The 22,047-nt window shown below is 41.9% G+C and overlaps 3 protein-coding genes and 1 long non-coding RNA gene across 9 annotated transcripts; 2 read left to right on the forward strand and 2 right to left on the reverse strand.

The window, feature by feature from the left end:
- Positions 1–296: 296 nt before the first annotated feature.
- On the forward strand, positions 297–4,352 carry adprs (ADP-ribosylserine hydrolase). Of its 5 annotated transcripts, none has more exons than XM_022225157.2 (6): positions 297–392; positions 814–1,009; positions 1,129–1,231; positions 1,364–1,574; positions 1,988–2,246; positions 2,822–4,352. In XM_022225157.2, the coding sequence occupies exons 2-6, from the start codon at positions 838–840 to the stop codon at positions 3,121–3,123; spliced, it is 1,047 nt and encodes a 348-aa protein (XP_022080849.2). In that variant the 5' UTR covers positions 297–392; positions 814–837; the 3' UTR covers positions 3,124–4,352. The 5 variants fall into 5 exon arrangements, with proteins under 5 accessions (XP_022080849.2, XP_022080850.2, XP_022080848.2 ...); XM_022225156.2 differs by lacking the exon at positions 297–392 and adding an exon at positions 410–624 and having other exon boundaries at positions 814–1,003; XM_022225155.2 differs by lacking the exon at positions 297–392 and adding an exon at positions 412–624.
- Positions 4,141–18,345, reverse strand: LOC110973929 (mitoferrin-1-like). Its single transcript, XM_022225154.2, has 4 exons — positions 17,949–18,345; positions 12,538–12,757; positions 8,435–8,491; positions 4,141–7,074 (listed from the first exon to the last, which is right to left on the reverse strand). Exons 1-4 carry the CDS (start codon positions 18,243–18,245, stop codon positions 6,569–6,571), a joined length of 1,080 nt encoding a protein of 359 aa, XP_022080846.2. The 5' UTR covers positions 18,246–18,345; the 3' UTR covers positions 4,141–6,568.
- LOC147797020 (uncharacterized) lies at positions 9,505–12,531 on the reverse strand. Its single transcript, XR_015427452.1, has 2 exons — positions 12,103–12,531; positions 9,505–11,770 (listed from the first exon to the last, which is right to left on the reverse strand). It is a non-coding gene; the product is annotated as an uncharacterized LOC147797020 (long non-coding RNA).
- Positions 18,346–18,530: 185 nt separating the features above from the next.
- LOC147797021 (swi5-dependent recombination DNA repair protein 1 homolog) lies at positions 18,531–22,042 on the forward strand. Of its 2 annotated transcripts, none has more exons than XM_087144690.1 (3): positions 18,531–18,641; positions 20,137–20,282; positions 20,443–22,042. In XM_087144690.1, the coding sequence occupies exons 2-3, from the start codon at positions 20,175–20,177 to the stop codon at positions 20,620–20,622; spliced, it is 288 nt and encodes a 95-aa protein (XP_087000816.1). In that variant the 5' UTR covers positions 18,531–18,641; positions 20,137–20,174; the 3' UTR covers positions 20,623–22,042. The 2 variants fall into 2 exon arrangements, with proteins under 2 accessions (XP_087000816.1, XP_087000815.1); XM_087144689.1 differs by lacking the exon at positions 18,531–18,641 and adding an exon at positions 18,655–18,943.
- The last annotated feature ends 5 nt before the right edge of the window (positions 22,043–22,047 follow it).

Here is a 22,047-nt window from a genome sequence, read left to right on the forward strand (position 1 = left end):
TGAGGAAACCAGCGAAGTGTATTTTGGCAAAACATGACGTCATCGAAACAAACATAACGAAAACATTTCATGCAAAAATATATTGGACATCAAAGAAATTGGTTGAATTGTTCGTTATGTTGCAACCATGACGTGCGCCAGCTTGCTGGCAATGAGGCTGTTGAACGTTCTTTATGCACCTTGGGTGTGAAAGAGGAAAATTAATAATTCTACTGCAAATTGCCTCTAGCCCCGCCCCTCCCATTTTCTAGCCCGGAAAAGTAAACGCTTGAGGGCGTGAGTCATTATTTACAAACCTCACGCGTCGGGCGCGCGATACGGCGCACGCACGCACGCGCACATAGCATCTAGGCTTACTTGGCGGAAGTGATCACTTGTCTTGGAGGCTGGAGGTAAACTCAAATGCATGTAACCATTCTCCTCCAGGTCTATGATATAACTTTAGGCCCTATAACTTTGACAAAATCTGAAGTGCTCTCAGAATGGTACACATACAAAATTACTGACGTGCCTGAATTATTTTTAAAAGATTTTTGCGGGATAGGAGCGGTAGCGCTCATTTCGTTAGCATGCTAGGACAAAGCCGAAAAAGTTCAGCTCAAGGCTCATGCTGAATCTTACATGGTCAGTGAAGCAGCTTTACATTTCTTAGTCAACATTTTTCCCCTTTTTAAAATTTGACTTTTTACTACTAACTGTTACAACCCTTTTAAGCGCTCAACTTCCCACTCTTCAGAAGTTTAGGTTGCCTAGGCTATTGCAAATAGGAACAATTTTTTATTCATTCGAACATCTTCATTATTTTTTGTCCAGGAGCACTGTGATTATAGTACAACCATGGCTTGCATGGGATCTGGTCTTAGGTCCCGCTTTCGTGGCTGTCTGCTGGGGTCATTAGCTGGTGACTGCCTAGGGAGTCCCTATGAGGGTGGCATCCTAGTCCCCAAGGGCATCACCCTCATGGAAGAGGTTGTAGACTTCATTCGGGGTCTAGACAGCAAACGTGAAGGTCGTTGCAAATGAAGCATTTATCATCGAAGTCAGTATTTTAGATTTGTTCTGTTTGATGTTTCTATGTGCATCAAATCTAATAACCATGATATAGGACTTTTTTTTTCTCATATTCAGCCCGCAAACTTTATTTCACCGATGACACAGCAATGACCCGCTCTGTAGCAGCATCTCTCATCCACTGCAAAGGCAAATACAGTGCCAGAGATATGGCACAAAGGTGAAGAAAGAACCAAATCCTCTAAAAAATTTCCATAACTTCTACAGCTTGATTTCCGGAAAAACATGAAAATACTCTTTGTTCCACAGCAAGCTTGGAGAGGACATTTTTGAAGTGATGTCTTTCCTGTAGATTTTCAGAGGAATTCGCCAAAGATTCTGGCCGAGGGTATGGCGCCAATGTTGTGTCTATCCTTCCTGCTCTTGGAGATGCAAGCACAGAGGACATCTATGCACCAGCGAGGACACAGTTTGATGGCAGAGGCTCTTACGGTAATGGCGGTGCCATGAGAATATCACCTGTGGGTCTGTGCTCCAGCAAAAACTTAGAAAGGGTGATTGAGGTACTGTTTGTCTGCTCCAACTTTGTCATTTTCTTAACTTTTCCTTGGTGTCTTCACTAATCCTGACCTTCCAAATACATCAAGTTGCGTTGTCAAGGTTACTTCCCCACAGAATGTGACCAGATCTAACAGATAAAGCATCCCCTTGGCCAAATGACCTCAGAGTTCAAACCATCCAGGTACCACAGGATCCAACAGTATCATTGTTCAGTGTGGTTCAGTCCTGTAATCTCAACAAGGACAGCTAATGCAGTGAATTTCCCTTGGGTCCTGAAAATGTATGCGATACTGGCAAATGCCTGGTTGTGAAATTACTCCTTAAACGTAGAGGTTCATTTCAGTCTACCTTTTAGTTGTGCCATCTATAGAGCTGAAGAATGCAACCAATGATGTCCATCTTCTGTCTCCCTTAGATAGCCCGAGAGAGCTCCAAACTCACCCACTCCAATCAGCTGGGCTACTGCGGTGCTGTCTTGCAAGCCTGCGCCATCCACTCGGCCCTGCACTCGGACCCAGCCACGCTGGACACAGGCACATTCGTGGATGGGCTGTCCCGGGTCATGGATAGAGTGGAAGAAGGAGGGCCAGACGGAATATACGCCAGCAGGCTGAGGTTACTGAAGACCATGCTGAAGGCTGACCCCAGCACAGAGGACGTGGCCAAAAAATTGGGTGGGTGTCCGTAGGGCATGAATTTGATAACAAATCAAGGCTTGTGTTGCTATTGCATTTGTCAAATACCAAGTGTACCGCTCATCAAATAGCTGGTTTTTGGTAAAACTGCACCCACAGAACATCACTGAAATGTGGTTTCTTACTAAACTAAGGTATATTTTCTGATTCAATAGCAGTAGATTTTTAGGGCTCCAGACTTGAAAATTCTTGCTCAATTTCAGGGCCATGAGCAGTTTCAGGAAAACCAAGTCCCAGAATAATTGAAGCTTGAGCTTAGAATAGTTCCAATTTGAGCATTCAATATTTGTGACTTTAGAGAGGGCAGCGATGCCCAAGCTGGAAAAAGCAGCAAGTGTGGGAAGCCACAATACAAACTTTTTTCCACTGTTTATTTTTACACATTCATAGCATTTTTCTGGGGTTTTGCTCATACCTGGCACGCCTGACATCATTGCATAAAAGAGCAAAGATCTGCACTGTCCAATCATTAATCACAGTCGGCTCCAGAATCAAGCAGAGTATCACTGATTACCATGGATTCATTGTTTTTGACCTTGCTTTGTTATCAACAGGCAATGACATAGCTGCCCACAAGTCCGTGCCTGCGGCTATCTATTCTGTCCTCAGGTGCCTGCAACCCGTCCCTGGCATACCCACCGACAACCGGCTGGAGAGGACCGTGATCTATGCAATCTCCCTGGACGGTGACACGGACACTATTGCCTCCATGGCGGGGGCCATCGCGGGGGCACTATATGGCAGCGAGGAGGTCCCCAAGGTGTGGCTGGACGTCTGCGAGGGAGTGGATCATGCCCTGAGCCAGGCTGACCAGCTGTTTGACATTATGGTGGGAGAAGGTGGGGTAGGTGAATAGAAGTAAAATTATATTGAAATTGGAGGATTTGGGACTGTTAGGGCTATTCCTAACAGTCCCTAATCCTCCAATTTCAGACTGATTTTACTTACACCCTAGGGGGGTTATGGTTAAAGAAGCGGTTTAGAAAGCCTTCTCTGATCTGTATTCCAACGGGAAAACAAGATTGTGGGGACTTTGGTTGTAAGCTGCAATGTTTAGGGTCCCTACAATAAGTATCTTACAACAAGGGTCTAGTTCCCAGAACTACTTAACTAGATTGTATGGACTCTTACATATCCTCGGCATAACACATTCTGCTCATTTCTCAAGGCTACGGTTTCTGTTTGGCTTCAGCTTCAACATTTGCTTTTTTGGTTATTTGCTTTTAAGTGCTTTTTACGACCAGAAGGTGTTGATTAATTTTGCAGATGTGTTATCTTGGGCATATAGTATGCTGTTTGTCAGCGGCAGAAATTGTCCAAAATTTGTAACACAGCCCATTACACTTCCCCTCCATGTGGAGTCTGTTTGCAACTGTGAGCTTGTAAATTTGCCGAAAAATCCTGCAAACAGTGTAACTGCAATAAACTAAATACATTCAGAGTCTCTGGTTAATTGAATTTTATTAATCAGTTTAACAGAAATTTTAAACATTTTTGATGGTTTTTCTCGGGAGCAGGAATATGAGCAAAAAGTCCACCTTTCACTTTCTACCCAGTATCATCCGTCGATAGTTAACTGGACATTGCAATCTCAAATGTGCTTGATGAAATGGACCACTTTTATCCAGTAGTCTTGTACATGATAAAAGAAGTGCTGCTGAAAAGCTTCCCCTTCTTTGATGAAATGTTTCAACAGTTTTTGGTTTTGTTCCCTCAGCTTGCAAATTTTATACGCATTCTCAGGTCCAACTACTGCAAAGTAGACCATCTCTCCTCCTCTCTCCTTTGACAAATTCTCTAATCTGATTTTAGACTTACAAGAAATGTATCACTGCCAAAAAAAAAAAAAAAATCAGCCTCCGAGCTTCCAAAGTGTAGTGGGATTACAAGATGTGCTGCAGATATGCAGCTTTTTTAATGATCCAGCGTTGTGGACATCTCACAGTGAAGGTAAAACTTAATTACACATAAAGATATCACGACTTGTTAAAGAAAATATACTGAATTTACCACAGCCTTTTGAAAATTAAATATGATACAGGATTAGTATAAATTTCCAAATAAAGAAAAGTATGACTTTCTTTACACATGCTATGCTTAATTCTGTTTCTTTTTCTTTAGTGATATATTTTAAATTGATGCCATACCATGCGGTTTACCCTTCAATAAAAGTTGCTAAATCAAGATCAGTTTTTTTTTTATTTCTATCTTGAAGCCTGACAAGCATTCGACCATCCTTGGGAAAAGGATTCTCTTTTGATTTTAAACTAGGAAAGCTAATTATGAGAACTCGCATTACAGTTTTTTAGGCGAGGGATGAACACTGTAAGAAGGTTTTACCCCGACACTTCAAGTGGAAAACTTTGGATAAAGTGGGAATTTTCTTTTTTTAATTCAAAAACCCAAATTCATTTTGACTCACAAACAGAAGCAGCAAGTACATTCACCCAGGAATTAAACTAAACTGTTCACAAGTGGTTTACTATATTCTTTTGCATTGCAAAGACATGTACTAAAAAAAAATTAAATAAAAACTTAAAACTTTACAACTAAAGCAACACTGTTAAGAGGGAAAAACACCAAATGTTTGTTTGCAAGAGCTTCATTTGCAAATTGCAGATTTTTTTCAAAAGATCAAGGAAAATTGATTATTGCTATGAGTAAAATGTTATTTTCTTGCACTAACAGACACAAATGTACTAGTCTGCAACCCTAAGCCAGACACACTTGATGCAGGTAAACCTTAAGGTTACGTTGAGCAAAAATTGTCACTGATTTGGCTGGCAAATTTGTGCCCTGCTAAGAAGTTTCCGTAATTCCAAATTTTGCTGAGAACAGACAAAGGCAGACTGATTATCATTTCACATTCAGTACTAACAATTGTGCAGAATTCCATGTTTCTGGCAATCTTCTCCAATTGTGCGCACAAGGTACGGCCCGCACCCCCATTCCCCCTTCACAGTCCAGTTTTGGCACGACAGTGGGCTCATCCTTGGGCTGAATTAAGAAAATAGTGATCCTATCAGAAACAACCCAGATATTTACGTAATCTGCCTTTCACATAAGATGTCTGATCACTTTAAAACAAGGTTATAATGTGGATGCATTTCTTGCTTTTTTTTTTTTAACACATCATAGGGTCTACTTCAAAAAATGTAAAAATTGCACATTCTGTTTGCACTGCCACTAAAGATCCAGTCACAAGCAAAGATGAGTGACCAGATAGGGTAGCCAATAGCTTGTATCATTGGTTAAACATTTTCACATCTTCGTGTACGTATACAAAGGCTACAGCGACAGCAACCAAACTGAAGCCAACTCACTACCATACTGCAAGAGTTTCAGTCTTAAGAATGGATTTACATGCTTCTAAATTTACTGATAACGAATGTTCGGGGGGGGGTTTTCACCCAGGGGCTCAAGAGGTCTTATCCAGTTTGCTTGGCCGAGGTTTAGGCCTCAGTCCCAACAACAATATACTTGTGAAAAAAAAGTCTCCTGAAAAGTCTGCCTGGAAGGACAAAGGAAAAGAATACCGATGATTAGCACAACAATGTGCCATCAAATACCACAATTTGAATGACCATTGTGAATGTGTGCGTGTGAAGCAGCAATGGCTTTTTCTGGCTGAGCCGGAGTCCGTCATATGAAGTCTGCCAAATTCTACCCGGTTTGGCCCTTTTTTTTTCCCACCAGTTGTTATCTATCTGCTCTGGCAGTTTTTGGATCAAACACAATTTTGAATCTTTCGGGGCTGTGAGTGGCCATTTAAAATTAAAGCTGAAAAAACAGCTAGCAAAAAGCTGAAACGTAAAAAGTTCCCATACTTTTGTACAGACCAGGTGTACAAACAAAGCTGACAAACAAAGCTGAAATTCAGGGTCAACATCTCAACAAAAAAAGCTGAAATCAGCTAAAAAGCTGAATTCTCACACCCCTGTTCTTTTCACTGGTTTCACTTCAGTAAGAAACACTTCCACACACAATCCCCTGTTCGTGGAAAATAAGTTTTCAAAGAAAATGCAGCAAGATAGAGAGTACGAGTGCTTCTGCATCTAACTTGAAATCTGAAAAATATTCCATCTGTGTAAATGCCACTAACTAGCCTACATGTCAGTGATACATGTACATACATTTACTAATTTTAAATTTTGACTTTATTCCATATAATTATAAAAACCTTTTTGTTTCATTTATCAACCAATACTCTCATGAAATATTCTAAAAACATCTGTTTGTGCGCGTTTTTTTGTTTTGTTTTTCAATTTCAATGTCTGAAACCGCCAAGCGGTTCACGACGGCTATGCCCTGTTCATGGTGATGAAGTATTTGAAGAACTCATAGACGGACCAGGACAGAGCCGTGGCAGGCATCTGGAAGATGACGCGGGCATGCAGGCCTTTGAAGTAGCCCCGTACGCCGCTCATGCGGTAGACCGTCCTGAAGGCATTGACCATGCCCTTGATTTCTGTCCGGCGCTGCCCGCAGGCGCGCAGCACCCCTTTCTCCTGTGTGTTGAGCAGCGTCTTGCAGACGTCCAGCGGCGTGGTGATCGCGGCCGCTGTGGCACCGGCCAGGCCCCCCGACACCATGTGACTGGTCGGGTTGTACTCCCTCTTGGGATTGAGGGTCTCCTGGCCCAGCTCGTAGGTGACAAAGTGGATGCTCTGGAAAGGGATGTTCATGGTCAGCTGGGTGGTGTAGCTCCGGTAGAATGCATGCATGCCCTCAGTTCTCACTATTGTCCTTATGCACTCAGTCACACTCTTGTAGGGGCTTTGGAACATTTGCATGCGTTGCTTGACCACTGTTGTCATCAGTTGCCATCCCGTTGTGCAGTGATTTTTTTGGAGGCAAGTCGCCGATGGAGGAATCATATCAAACATCCACCATGATAGTAGACAGATTGCATTGTAGGTGGCGAAGCAAATCATCAACAGGGGAATCAAACATCAGTCATTTCCATGTCAACAGAAAAGGGACCATTGCAACGGCGAAAACCATGAAAAAACAAATATAATAATTAGTGAATGTCTGGAAGGGTGATAGAAAATGCATTCATCCTCAACATTCACAAGAAATGTACTGGGTTAAGTTGCACATGTTCTTCAAGGTGTAACATCATCCCTCCCTCAAAGAAAAAAAAGATAATTATCCAAGTTTGTACTTTTATGATAATTATCCAAGTTTGCACTTTTAATGAGAAATCAAATTCTTAAAAAAGAAAACCACGTATATTAACCCTAACACTCCTCAATCCTTCACCTGTTGGAGGACTGAGGACTGTTAGGGTTAAGTTTGAAAATTCAACTTTGGAGAGTTCTGCTCATTAATTGAAGAGAATGAACACATCTTTGACTGGAATAGAGAAAGGCCTGAGAAGACTGCAATGAGTATAGCACGAAACCTTGCATTAGTTATCTTTGACGACTATCTTCGACAAATGCACCTGTTCCAGATAATGGATGCTGAATGCACCTGCTCTTGCATCAAGCAGAAGTGACCACTTTGACCATTTTAAATGAGACGCAGACCTATCAAGTGGTCATCCAGTTTGTGCAGCTGATGGAATGCCCTTCATGTAGGCCGAGTTGTGTGATCACATCCAGCCATATGCTCCGTGAAGTATCGACAGACCAAACGAGATTATATTGAATGAGTGAATACCAGAAAGTGGATGAAGGTCTATGACCAAGGCACAAAGTAATTAACATAATATACCAGCTTCTGCTGGTTGTATTAATTACCGGTTTGCTGTGCTGTACATGTTATAGATAACTATATGCAAATGCAAGAGGCATTCACGAAGCCTTCATGGAGCAAAATTGTACATCTATTGCAAGTGTTCTTTGAATTATCAATAGAATTTTTTTGAAACAAAATCCCTGTCACACAGGAACTGCAACATCTGGGATAAACCATCTGTTTTTTTCCAACTTATGATCAACATATTACTTTGTGACAGTGTTTTGAAGAGAAATGACAAAATGATAACAAAGCAATCTCAAAGCCTTCATTTGGCAAGCACATGAGTTGTTTGCATTATGTCACTTGAATCATGTCTATGAGCCACAGAAGCGTATGCAAAATGTCCTAAATAGTGATGTGTGCATTTGCTATGGCTCTCTGATCAGCTTAACTTTCTGCTGTAGGACCACCACACCTACCCTCCACTGGATTCATGGCAGCATCGTGTAGCAAGGTCGCCAGGCTCCCAGCACAAGCTGAAAGACAGAGAGAAATCAACACAGTATCCCCACGTTCCAGGAGTTATTCAACCCAATGAGGGAAGACGGGACAAAGAGAAAAAAAAAAAGAGTCACACAACTGACGACTAGAAAGTGGTCACATGTGCCACCTGTGAGTAATCCATTTGACCTGTGAGGTCGAATGGATTACTTCAATGTGAACTCCAGACCCATGTGCACTGTACTGGTAACTACAATCTCAGTGGTCAAAATCTTTTTGACAAAACAGGTCACATCTAAATTAACTGGCTATGGCTGAAGTAGCACACAAGTCGAATATGAAAAGTCACCGTAGTGGCTGGCCAGTGGCTTCCATGTGTGCACATATCATTTCCAGCCGCAGCCATATTATTCTGGGACATGTCGTATGCCATTTTTACCAGGAATCCATAAACATCAAGTGATCTTTTGATTGGTGTCATGGGGGAAGGGTGGCAGGGAGATGCCCCCCCCAAAAAAAATAAATAAATAAAATGAAAAAAAAGGAGGCAAAGAAAAGAAATGAAAGCATAGAGATGAAAGGGGGTGGTGAATATGTGTGTCACCAATATGATTAAAAAATCTTCTGACTGCTCATTTTTTTTAGCTGACGAGTGCTTTGCCCACTCCCCTTGCCCCCTTAAAAATGGTTCCCCCTCCCAGGAACAATCCTGGCAATGCCTACTGATCTGTTCATTACCTACCTGAACCACAGGAAAACACCCTCTCCGCTTGTTTCTCAGAGAAACATCACCCAAAAAATAAATGTTCAGTTTTTCACGCCAGCACCGCAAAACCAAAAAAGAAAAAAACCAGCACGCGCAGAATGACAAAATAAGCTCCACAAATCCCTGCGTGAGCCACGCCCGGCTCAGATAAAAGGTCAAACAATATGCATAAATTTGAGACATCGCCAGACAGGGACACCTGTGTCAATTCTTTTGGAGAGTGGCAGACCAATTTACGAGCAGCCGAAATTGGAACACTGCCACTCAAGAGACAGTGCTATCTAAATTTACAGCAGCCGTCAAACACACAGTTGCTTTAACAAATATTTATTGATGGTTAAATGTAATCCCAGAAATTAGGGGATTTGTGTGACATTTTCGCATCCCTGTTACATCTGACCTTTGTTATTTGACATGGATGTATCCCCATAGTTGTTTTCAAATAATTACTATTTGTTTGGCAGGTAATTTGCATGAATTCATCACTCTTAGTAATGACAAAACGTGTTCTGAACTTACAAATCATATGTCAGATGTAACAGGGACACGAAAAAAATTGACCCCTAATTTCTGGAATTACCCTTAACAAAGGTTGCCTGAAAGGAGAGGCCATCCGAGGGCTGGTTGCACTGTACAACCCATACATGTGGCTGTCCATATTTGTACACCACATGCATATGATCCCAAAGGTTTTCAATAAGGAAATTAACCTGGCTCAGCAAGTATGTACAAGAAGACAGACTTCACTTGGGCAACAACCTTACCATCGAAATTGGGACAGAGCCTTCAAGCAAGGTCCTACAAGTGTACGAAGATCAAATGGTTCTTCTTGGCAACATCAATCTTGCCTCTTTTAGAGGAAGCTGTCAGTACAGTGAGACATGACAGCACTCGAGAAAAACAAAAACTGAATTGAAATCGAAATACAAATATTCATGTGCATGAGTCAGGCCGGCAATCCTAAATGTATTAATACATGAGTCATTGCTAAGTAAGAACGGACCGCTGTTGCAATCAAGTTCTCCCACCACCAGTGAGCATTTCAGTAGAGTGCATGGAACTACATTACCAGCACAAGTAACGTAACAAAGGCACCACACCAGAACGAAATATGAGTGTTTGGTCTTGCGCAAGCATTTTTACACTGTAGGATGCACCTACTGCATGGTAATAAAATGCATTTGTGGTACAATTTCAAACCGGCAAATAACTACAATAATAGAGATAGCAACTTGTTACAAAATTTTTATTACGCATATGTGACCTGTCACAACAAAATGAGCGTAAAGTCGCATCCCTCTCTTTCCAGGTGTGAGGGTTCAAAGTCATATTGAAGTAGAGGTGGACTTTTGGGTTTTGTACTATTTGGAAAGAGTAACCTGCCTCCTATTTAATTCCAATGAATTTGCAGAATCACATATTTTAAAATTTCATTTTCTTAGCAATTTTGTCAATGTCGAAACAATGTCGGGAACAAAGGCGCAGAGCTGCCAGAATAATGCCACATTGTCACGAAGCTGCCAGAATAATGCCACATTGTCACAAAGCTGCCAGAATAATGCCACATTGTCACCTTATACTTCTACCCTAAGTGTTCCATGTACATGTCACTGGAAAGCTCTCTTTCTGCTGAATTCAAAAATACCAGTATCTCAGTTTTTGAAAATTCTGACTTTCAGCTCATTTTGTGGTGACAGGTCACATATTCACATGTCACAGGGCATCAAGGGTGTGAACAGTCACCAATGTCTACAAGTAAGTTATCACTACACAGACATGAGATTTCCCAGAATACTGGGACATGTATGTATGTATATCCAGCTGACTGGGAAAATGATACCAAGAAGGAGCAAGGCCTAAGTCCATTGTAGCCATCTAGTATCCCACCACAAGCACAGAATATGTGTACATTTGCACACAATGTGCGCACACAGGCATTCAAGGGTGGCTACAAGCTAACCACAATGCTCTAGGTTTCCTTCAACACAATTGGTGCCAATGCCAATGGGCATGATGAATGGAGGGAAAGCCAAGCTGGAGTCCAACTAAGAACTAAGCCAATCAAAGAGGAAACAGGCGTGTAACAAGCACAAGACAATCAAACACAGAAAACAAAGCAGACACAAACACAGAACACGCACACCCCATCCGTCTTTAGCAGAAGCACCCCCTCACCGGCTGTAAAAGAGCCATGATGGTCGGGAGTGTTCATTTTTGTTAGTAGCTACGCAACCGCAACGCCTGCATTTCATAGTCACTGAACCAGCGAAGGGCAGTTCCTAGGGGCTTCCGTTAGTAGGAAAATTGCACTTTCTCTTGGTCGCACTCGGGGTAACCAGAAATTCTAGCCAAGCAATGTGGAGTCATGTATTCCATGTATTTTTACTGCAGAGAACAACTTGTTTCCTGGCAAGAAGGCAAGTAAAGGGCACTTTTGTTGGGCTTGTTCCTGGGTTGTGTTTCATGCATTTGGGTCATTCCACGAAGTTCGGGCCCAGTTTGTGACGGCGTCCCTTGTGACATCAGTGAAAATAAACATCTTTTTTCCCTGCATGTGGATTCTAAATTGACATTGTTCTAAATCTTGCTAGGTTCTTGTAGTGGTGTGCTTCATTTTTGCCGAATAATAATGTCTTAATCTGTTGTAATGTGGAAATAATAGGCAATAAAAGTTACTGATGTAACAAGGGACGCCGTCACAAACTGTGCCCGAACTTCATGGAATGACCCATTTACAAATGACAATACATTACAGGGAAGGTACAATGCATGAAGGCACAGCAAACTGGTTGCTAGTCCCACCCACTATACACAAATGTACTTCAGAATGTGAAGCAAGGGCTAGGAACCAGTCTCAACTATTCAAGGGAGAGCTTAAACCTACTTTAAACACATTACTACAGCATCGCAAATGGCACTGCGAGTGGGTTCCAGGATACTGCTTCCACTAGCAATGAAATTCTGTACATTCAGGAGGCTTAGTGCACAGAACAAGCTAGTGAGCTTTACAAGAAAAGTAACGTAACAAAAGCAATGGACACCAATCTGAAAGTGAGAGCAAAAGAAACAAGTTGGGATTTAGAAAAGGCCTACAGATTTGGTACCCGTTGCTTCTGTAGGCATGTCACGAGAGGAAAGAAGTCAGAGATTTGAGGTCTAAGTCTACGGTCACGCAGGCAACTGCTCCTAGCACTACAGAATCTCAGGCTGAAACACACACAAAATTACCCATCACAAAAGGACAGACAAATCTAACATGCACACTGACAAAATCCCTTGAAAACCCAGGACTGTATTTGGTCCCACGGCACATACCATTGGCCAGCGGATTCTGTCCAGGCTGTGAGCTCAGCACGTGTTTCATCTTCTCGTAGCAGGCAAAGTATAGAGCGTGGGCAGGCCCCGCCCCACAGGCCACTGCGTGTAGCCCCCGCACCATGCCAAAGGGCCCCTCGTTGCGGATGATGGTGGCCATGCCGTTAAAAACATTCCTATAGCTGCTGCTTGGCGAAGGTCTGATCGTCTGCATTCTCGTCTGTTGCCAAAATGAAATACAATACTTGTTGTTTTGAAAGGGAAATTTCAGAAATTTCTCCGGGGGAACAGCTTTATTTGATCTTTTTGGGGTACGGGTTCTGTAGTTGTTGGTTATGCAACACGTCAGATATTGCACATAATTACTGGGGTTAAAAATGGCCCCCACCCCCCCATCCCAAAAAAACTGCAAAGGAAAAAACAGTTCGTTGAATGTGACAAAAAGTAAGCTTTTGGTGAATTTTTATAATGTTAGGGGATTGAAGTCAAAGACTTCATTTTTTTTACAGACCTATACTGTATTTTAAATTTGTATTTTGACAAGTTCACAATGAAAACTGTGAATATATACCCCATGTTTTCCACTCACTTTTATTGTTTTGTAAATATTCACATGGCGTATCTTCAATGTCACATACACTTGTGCCAGTACTGTGAATATGTTTGGCATTGCCGCTTCCAAGTCAACCGTAGAAATTGGCAGGTCGATATGAGTTCAACAACCGATAAATGAACGTTGCCAATAACTATTATTTGTGAATTCACTCCCAAAGAAATATCTGTACTTTGGAACTGGGGCAAGTACAGCTTTTTCATAAAACTGTTATCCCATGCATATTTCTGTTGGACGGAGAAAAGCTATGGACACTAAAATTTGTCCCTGCACCTGGCTTCACTGCCAAGAGCTATGACCTGCGACTGAAATCTGATGAACTATGTTCAACCACTTCCTCAGGTTCCAGTGGGGAACATTTACTTCTTTCATAGATACCAGGGCAAGGTCAAGCAATGTAATCTTTCCTTCCTCGGGTTATCAGTGTTCGTTTTTCCTGAATGAAGCAGGGCACGCTTGCTTGCTTTTCACTGAGCTGGTTTACCCACACAATCAGAATGGGGAGTGTTTGAAACTACATCCAATCTGCTGACTGCACAGCACAGACTTAATGACGAGACAATGTTTACTTTAATCTGCGAATCAACAACAAAAGTTTGTAAAAACTCCTTGCACTAAACAAAAGCTGTACAACAGTTGAACTTGAAAGAGAGAATGAATACAAACCCTACCACGCAGTATCATTTTATACGTATCATTTAAACCTTGTCAACCCTTTCTGAAATAAATCCTAGCTTTACAGTCGACTATTAATATGATGGGTCAGGACAGCGCACCTCAACCACTGTCAATACTTGGAATTGACACCCGTTTCCTTTTAACATATACAGTATGTGGCATTGTTTTACTGCTTGGTGTTATCTTTCAAAGGTTCACCAAAGCTTCAACATGAAAATGTCCAGGAAACTGAGATTGAATATCAGACTCAATCTCAGGCCCACATAACCCCTACTATATCGCTATTCTGTTAAGCACATGTGCAAATATAAATGGGAAGGTACTTCTAATGAAGCATGACTTGCAGACTTGCACAAAAGGCCCAAAGCAACAATGCAACGTCATTGTTGGCACAGAGCTCTCCACAGTTTGCATAACCTCTGACCCTAGACCTCCTCTCAACTTTCTACAGCACAGATATGGAAGTTTGATTCACACATTTGTATGTATTTCATGCATGTACAAGTATGTGCATTGTGCCTTCCCACGTTGAAAAGTCTTAAGTTGAACGGAAGTATGTGAGTCCCATCAGAATACCTTGCTTGTTAAATTGATGCATTAACCCTAACCTTACCCCACCACACAGAATTAAACAGTAGTAAAGTGTTTAATTCTGTGGGGATAGGTCTAGTGGGCCCAAACAGCTGGCTTTTGCATTGGGTTTGGCATACCTCAGAAAAACAAAGTCCAACAGCCTCTGTCCCATATGGGTGTTTAACTTTGTGTGAATGGGGAAGGTTAGGGCCAGCAACCCTTGGGCAGTTAGCGTTAAATATAAAATCAACCTAATGGATACTGCATGGTAACGTGGCTGGAAACCTCTCAAATGTTTACTAATGATTCGTAGCTCAACAAAATGGGTCCCCTGTTTCCTTGAAAGAGGGCTGTTCCGATCATATATCAAATATTTGATCATCAACAGAATGTTTACATAGTTTCTTATTTTTTTAAGTTGCCGCACTTATGATAAAGATATAACGGTATCGGGTACTACTGCAGAGTTATTTTAACATTTTATTTAACCCAAACCTGGCTTACTACCCACCCTTGAAAAGTAAATTCCATATCAAATTCGCCCATAATCTTCATTTAAAACATGTTGCACACATGTACATGTGTACTGCAATATACCGCACTACCAGATGCAATGCTTTCTTAATGGCAATTGTTTTGCTAATCGGTGATTCATCGTTCCTATCCTATGAGCGAGTTAAAGCCCATGATTGGCAAGCTTTGAATACTGGCACATTTTGGTCCACAACTACTTTTATTATTCGACAATGAACAGCCCTTGCCAGCAAGCAGGCTGCCCCTCCCCCTCCATTCTTCATGGACACACCCCTTCCGATGAGTCACTGGCCGTCTCTGAGTTGTCGCAGTACAGGAAGAAATTGACAGAGTTGGCAGTCAACGGCGTAAATTGTGAACAGGGAGTGGTGCATGTTGCGTACGTTTACACAAAAACACTTCAGATGGAAGCATGCATCGATACCGCTGTGCAGCTCCTTGGTGTATCGGACACAGAGCCATGGACTACATGCGCATATACATGTGCTAACTACACTACTCAAAAAAAAAAGTTAAGGACCACTTTTTATTTTGTGTATACTTTCTTTACATGAGACATTTTACTGCAAAAATGTACATTGTTTTGAAACATTTTAATTTTCTATTCCAATGAGAACACCATCTACACAAACAAAACATGAAAGAACTAGACCCCGCTCATTGCTTGGAACAAAAATTACAAGTCAGGAAAAATTGGTCCTTAACTTTTTTGGAGTAGTATACATGTATTTTTGTGAAGTTACAAGAATACCAATCTGATTGGCCCATTTATGTTGACAAATACCAAATCCCTGCATTTGGTATTCTGATGGAACAATAGACACTTTTTAAGATTGGTTTATGAAATGTTGCCACATTAATGACAAACGTGTAGATTTTGACTATATGTTAGTTCACCTTTCGGTATTCATGCATGTACATGTACATTTCTTATCTTGCATACAGCATTTCAGCTCAATCATGGTGAGTAGGCTACCCTGGTTAAATTCTTTGAGGCAATGACATTGCATTGACAGGCTGTATAGTTGTCAAAGCCACTTGGAGCCGTGCTGTCCCTGAACCTTACTGGAATCAGTGCCACTGGTAACCAATATGGGTGCCTACTTTCAGACAAAGGGGCTATCAATCTTGGCATCACTTATGCGACTTGGTGTTTCTCAAACTGAAGGAAGGGTTACACTGCTTGCTAAAAGCTTTGATGAATTCCTACACAAGATTTGATTAGTTGCTATTTTTCGATCTTCTGACCTCTACTATTAAGGACCATTTAGTTTGATCCAAAAATGTCTGGAAAGAAGATAGGGCGCTTCTAAAAGTTCCTGAAAATGTCCAAACCTGTTTGTGAGAGGAAAGTTAGGAATGTATGATTATTCTGCTCCCTGCTAATATTTTAATCAATCTGAATTAATCGGAAGTACTTAATGTTAACATGCAGCGAGTGATGAAACTGTGCAAGTAAATGTACACAAATCCAATATGAAAATATTTGCAGTGACATTACAAATTTGCACTGCTCTTGCTTTGACCATGACGTTTCACCTGTTACCCTTGTCATTCTGTAACATTTCTAACTGGGTAAACATGCTGCAAACATTTGACCACAGTTACCAAATCTCTATCTTGGCAGAGTTTGATGGAAGGCTCAAATCTCTTCTGTTATGTTCCGACTATGGTATCGGTCCCAACTACTGTTAGGACAGTCCCCACGACAGTTGGGACAATTAAAGTACAGTGCTGTAATTGGGTTGGTGGAAAGAATTCCATGTACAGACGATGCTTGACACACTCTGAAAAGTTGTGTTTTCTAGGAGAAAACCCCCTTAATATTTTCCCTGCTAAATTTGACTTTTTTAGGGCATTTTATAGCTTTCAGATGGCTGACAGATCACTATGGGGAAAATCAGTCGTGTCTGTAGATGGAATTCTTTCAAGGCTGGCCCCACTGTTGTTGATATGCTTGGAACAGTGCTCTTATGTACAGGAAGTGCACTTTACATTTAAAATGATATTACCCAGTGGGAAATCAAGCACAAAACACAGCAGTAATGTTACAAAATACAGATGACAAGCTCAAGATGCCAGAACTAATCCAACCATGACGTGTCTGGCATCAACAGCAAAGAACACCTGCCTTATTTGCAGCATGCGCTCTACATCTGCCGAGCAGGTGGGATGTGCATTAATTCTGCATTGAAGCACCTGTGGCAGTAGCACAGTCTATACACGCAGCTCACAGCTTGCTTGCGAACAGTAAAATGACATCACTGGTCACTCCATTTAGTTGGGCCAGTCCATTTGCAGAACCACAGTTGGATTGGCCCACTTTGCCTGACAATGTCTGGCATTAATGATCTCCTCTTTCAAATTCATATGAGTTCGCCCCTCTCCTGCACATGACAAATCTATTAGTTACGCCGCAAACTGCATGACAGAATGAGGGTAAAGTTGTGTACTGTTTATTCACTGATGTCCGCACATATTACAGTAATAGTTATTGCTAGCACCACAAATATAGTAAATAAATTTCAAAGTTGAATTGTGGCACCAATAACAACTTGAGGCTCCAACAAAGGCCAAGAATCTGGCAGAATCTACTGGGAATAAACACTTTTTGGAAACAAGTGAGCTTTTGTAGTACAATGCAAGACTTATTGATCAAAGTAATTAAAATAAGGAACATAACAATATTCTGAGGCTACTGCAGTTTTAGGAAGTGAGAGAAATCTTTCATGTTTGTGTTTGCAAATGTGTCAACATGATGTTTAGTGTTTCAGGATGGTATATATGTTCATAGCTAAAAGAGGAGACCATTAACATGATCAAAGTCAGACGCCATCCGGCTAGGCCCACTATACATTATACTTGGCCTGGCTTTGGATGTTGGCAACCAATGACTTTGCCTCCGGGGCTTAGGCGCGGCCTAGCCTCTCTCGGCCTCACACCAGGCCACATATTCGGATTATTCCACTGCTCCTGCTTGTTCACGCTTCCAACATTTATCCCAAGCACTCACTTTAACACTATCCACAGGATACATGACACAATGCTCCATGATCCCGGCTATAGCACCGGCCATCAGGTGAGTCGTCAGTGTGGTCGTTTCTGGCAAACTTTCGTATTCGTACTCTTCTGACGCTGCTACCGCCAGTTCCAGCAGATTGCTGGCGATGCCGTTTTGGGGGTTAATAGCATTGTGTTCTTCACTGTCTTTGTCCATGACTCGCCGGTGACCGGCGCCAAAATCATAGTCTTGGATTTTTGGCAGACTATCGGAGATTCTAGGCGTATAAATGTTCCGTGGTGTCAGCATAATTTCGAGGGAAGTCGGCCTCTAAAACGGTGAAGCCCCACTCCACGTTTCTCACGCCAAGGCTGCCATCTTACCTCGCATTACCGAGTGCGCGTCACGTGACTATTTTGGGAACAGTCAATATCGTCATGGGGGTTAGACTTTTTACTGACGATTTAAAGATGACCAACCAATTGAAAAAAAACCTCATTGTGATGTTAGTAATGTCTGGTAATACTTTTTTTGTTGCAAATACATCAATTTACTTGTTACATTGCATTAATATGTTATCATTTGTACTTTCCCTTTTTAATTATATAATCACAGCGCCGTGGAATCCCTACATATTTTATAGTTTCATCTCATGGTAGTACCAAGCAAAGTGCTTTTGACGCGGAAATTGCACCATCATGCATGGTTTGTACCTGAATTTTAAGTTTTATTCATTGACTTAGAGGTGAAATTGTTTTCACTGTGCTAAATTCCAACCATTGTCCGTACATTTGTGACTGACATACAAGCGGTAAAGCCAAACAATAAACATGATGGGTTTCGCAGCTACGGACTGTATAGTACATGTAGAAGGCCTAGTGGGATTAGGGTTAAAGGTCACAAGCAGATTCTACGAACTCTAACCGCGGGAAAACGGATGATTTGCGTAACTTAACATGCGGTGGCGGCGACATGTTCTGTGTCACTGTCATGGGTGTGTTTTACAGGTAAGGAAAAATAATTGCGTACATTTCCTCGGCAAGTGAACCTGATCCGGTCAGCCAGCACATAATATCCACGTATAACTTAACTCTGACTCTCGCATTTCGTGCATTTTCTAAGTCTTCTCCAACTTAGCTTAGGGAATGAAATTATGGCCTACATCTCTTCCTAATACCATGGAGCTATAAAAAAGCTAATGCTTTCAAGTGGGCTTCAGAGACACAGTGCCAGACGAAATGGAGTCACCCCCCCCCGGCCCCTGGCCCGGTTCCCGGACCTACAGACCAAATACAAATAAGAGAACCTGTTCTGTTGGCCGCCTGCAGTGGCATAGGATTAGTGCAGGGAAGAAATTCTGAAAGGGCATTTAACCCCCCCATTTATCAAGTGTCCTTTTCTCAACAAAAGTCCCCTTTCTTCAGGAGCATCCTTTTCGATCTTTATGAGTGTCGTACGAACTCCAGAAAATTTAACGCTATAGGAAGCACCGTTTGTTTTTTTTTAGATTGTCCACCATGAGCGGCAACATCTTAAAAGGATCATGTGTTGCCCCCCCCCCCCGCTGAGTGCAATTTTCATATGTATCATATATAACCAACCCCCCCTCCCCCGCAAAAAAATGACCATAATACACCACTGCTTCGTGACATGTATCTATCCACATGGGTGTCACAAGTGGGGCAGCAAGCCTTGAGCTAGGGTTTCAGTGCCCCTCCCCCCCCAAGGAGAAAGAGGGAGAAAAAGGAGTAAAGAGCATAAAAATAAAAATGACTCAAAATTGGTCCCTTTCTGTTATTTTTCAGTCTACTATTACTGTTAAGAGCTCGCAAACTCCATCCTTACTTCTCCCAGAAAGAGGCATGTCTCCTTTTATCCACTGTACAGGTGGTTGTCCTGCCCCACCCTCTGAACAGATTTTGAATGACATCTTGTTGGAGTAAGGGCCAGTCATCACACACATCATGGGTATTGGAATTACGATTCGCATAAATATATACTAAACGGGTTTCCGTCTAGCATGTAAAGGGGGAAAAATCGTGCTGTATTTACTGCCCTCCATTACTCTACTTGTCTGTGTAAAGGGGCTGTCAGGGATCAAATGTTGGAGGGGGAAGCTGAAATAGTGTCTTCAGGAATCAGATGTTTGCGGTTTAGAGAAGACTTCATATGACACACCACGTTTAACCTTTCTTTCCAGCTTGTCGGTGTTGATTGGGACATCAGTGTCAAACTAAAATGGACGTTATTGAACTGAAGTTGCGGAGAGAAGAGTTGCTGAAACAGATCACGGTCGGCAAAGAGAGACTCCGAAAGCTGAAAATGGTTAAAATGTACCGAACAAAGGTGGGCTGAAATTTCAACGTGCCCGGAACCTGAGGCATTGAACCTCTGTTTATACAAAAGGCATGGTTCTGATCGTCTGGAATATACATGTATTAGTTTTGTTTGATAAGTTAGATGAGGGAAATTGGACTGAAGGTGCTTTTTGCTAACTCTCTTGTAGAACGACCTCACCGAATTGCAAGGCCTGATCGATAAATGGCGGACTGCCTGTCAGGCAGCCTTAGAAGAGCTTCATCACATGACATCAGAGCCGAGACCTCCAATGGGGAAGTTGATTTTGGATCTGATGGTCAACCCTGAACTGGTCCAATTCGACATGGACGCTGACACTTTTTTGTAAACGGGCCCTACTCCTCACGCGAGTGCCATGGAACTGTCCGTTGGTGCGGTGTACGCCAGCCTATCACAGTCGAGATGATGGATTTCTGCATGCAATTGAGGAGGATCGTGGGTGTCTGTAACCGAACGAACGCGAATTTGGAACATAACTCATTATTATGAGGTCTACAATATGGTCTGGAAGCTTGCCGCTGCTGGTATATTCCTATTGCCAATTGTAAACCAGTGTGGCCATTATATGCCTTTGGGGGCCTACCATAGGCCTATATTAAAGGGAACGAGATACAATAATAATTCCTCCATGCAATAGTACCATTGCGCATGGTTCACATGTCTGGTTTTGTAAACTACACGTTGGCCAAATTTGCGATGGGTATACGCCAAAGATCATGCTACAGCCTCTTTGGGAAGCTCATGAGATGCATCGCTCGTCGCCCAGCGGCCCGAACAGGATTCTGGGGAGGGCAGATGGTCTTGCACAGATTTTAGTGAAGGAAATACGTCACACGGGTCACAGCTAACGCATGTTGTGGAGTAATTTCTGCCAGCCGCGCGAGCTTGCTCAATGTGCTACACAAGCGGCGGTTATCAATTCTATACTTTTTTCGTTTCCTTTCTCATTGCTGAAAATATTCTCACTACACTCTATTCGTTCATCCAAAATTATTGATCAAGATAACCAGTGATTTGAAATATATTGCCAAAAGACACATGATCAGTGATGCTTAGTGAGAAGAGAAATTACCACACTGTGATTGTACCAAGGCCATGTTTTTATCATATAGGCCTAGCCAACACTTCGACGCCTTTACATCTTGCAGGCCATCTTTGACGCTTGGTGGCGGCAGATAGTGTGGACAAAAAAAAATTCATTAACTTGTGTACAACCAAAAATTTTCATGACCTGAGCACGCCCCACGGGGCCTTTGACGGTTACCGTTCTGCATGCGTAATTATCTTCGTTTTGCATAAATCGCCCAGATCTATTATTGATTGTCTTACTTTTCTTCCACGGAAGGCATGGTTAATACAGGGATGATAAGTTTATACGACTGGTTATCAGTGAAACCTGTATCTCCATGGTAAAAGTAACGAGAAAATACAAGCTCCCCGAACCACACGTTTTGATTATCACCAGCACCAGTTGATTGCCAATAACTCTTCCACCTTATGTCTCGGAGCTTATTAATTTGAATGTTGAGAAAAAAGTGGAAACGTTCCCAATATGCTGAAGTGTTTACGGTCGACAACCTTTATTGCAAGTGTTCTTGTGAGGAAAATGAAAAATATACCACGTCAAATAAGATGTTTTAAATAATAATTCAAGGTTACTTAAACCTCGTGTCTTTTTATGTGAAGGATGAAGATAAAAGGCATATGTGTCTTTAACCTAAAATATACTGATTATTGAATACATTTTACTCAT

This window comes from Acanthaster planci, linkage group LG13, assembly GCF_054643075.1.
Source record: "Acanthaster planci isolate LZ-2023a linkage group LG13, COTS_SCS, whole genome shotgun sequence".
Taxonomy (NCBI): Eukaryota; Metazoa; Echinodermata; class Asteroidea; order Valvatida; family Acanthasteridae; genus Acanthaster; species Acanthaster planci.

Bases quoted from the DNA above. Each gene is read 5' to 3' on its own strand.
- adprs (XM_022225155.2), top strand. The intron at 1,010-1,128 runs GTCGTTGCAAAT...TCTCATATTCAG, and splicing joins TCTAGACAGCAAACGTGAAG to CCCGCAAACTTTATTTCACC. The intron at 1,232-1,363 runs GTGAAGAAAGAA...TCTTTCCTGTAG, and splicing joins GCCAGAGATATGGCACAAAG to ATTTTCAGAGGAATTCGCCA.
- LOC110973929 (XM_022225154.2), bottom strand. From the start codon at position 18,245: ATGCTGACACCACGGAACATTTATACGCCTAGAATCTCCGATAGTCTG. The intron at 12,758-17,948 runs GTGAGTGCTTGG...TTTTGGCAACAG, and splicing joins ATCCTGTGGATAGTGTTAAA to ACGAGAATGCAGACGATCAG. The intron at 7,075-8,434 runs GTAGGTGTGGTG...TGATGACAACAG, and splicing joins TGCCATGAATCCAGTGGAGG to TGGTCAAGCAACGCATGCAA.
- LOC147797021 (XM_087144690.1), top strand. From the start codon at position 20,175: ATGGACGTTATTGAACTGAAGTTGCGGAGAGAAGAGTTGCTGAAACAG. The intron at 20,283-20,442 runs GTGGGCTGAAAT...ACTCTCTTGTAG, and splicing joins TTAAAATGTACCGAACAAAG to AACGACCTCACCGAATTGCA.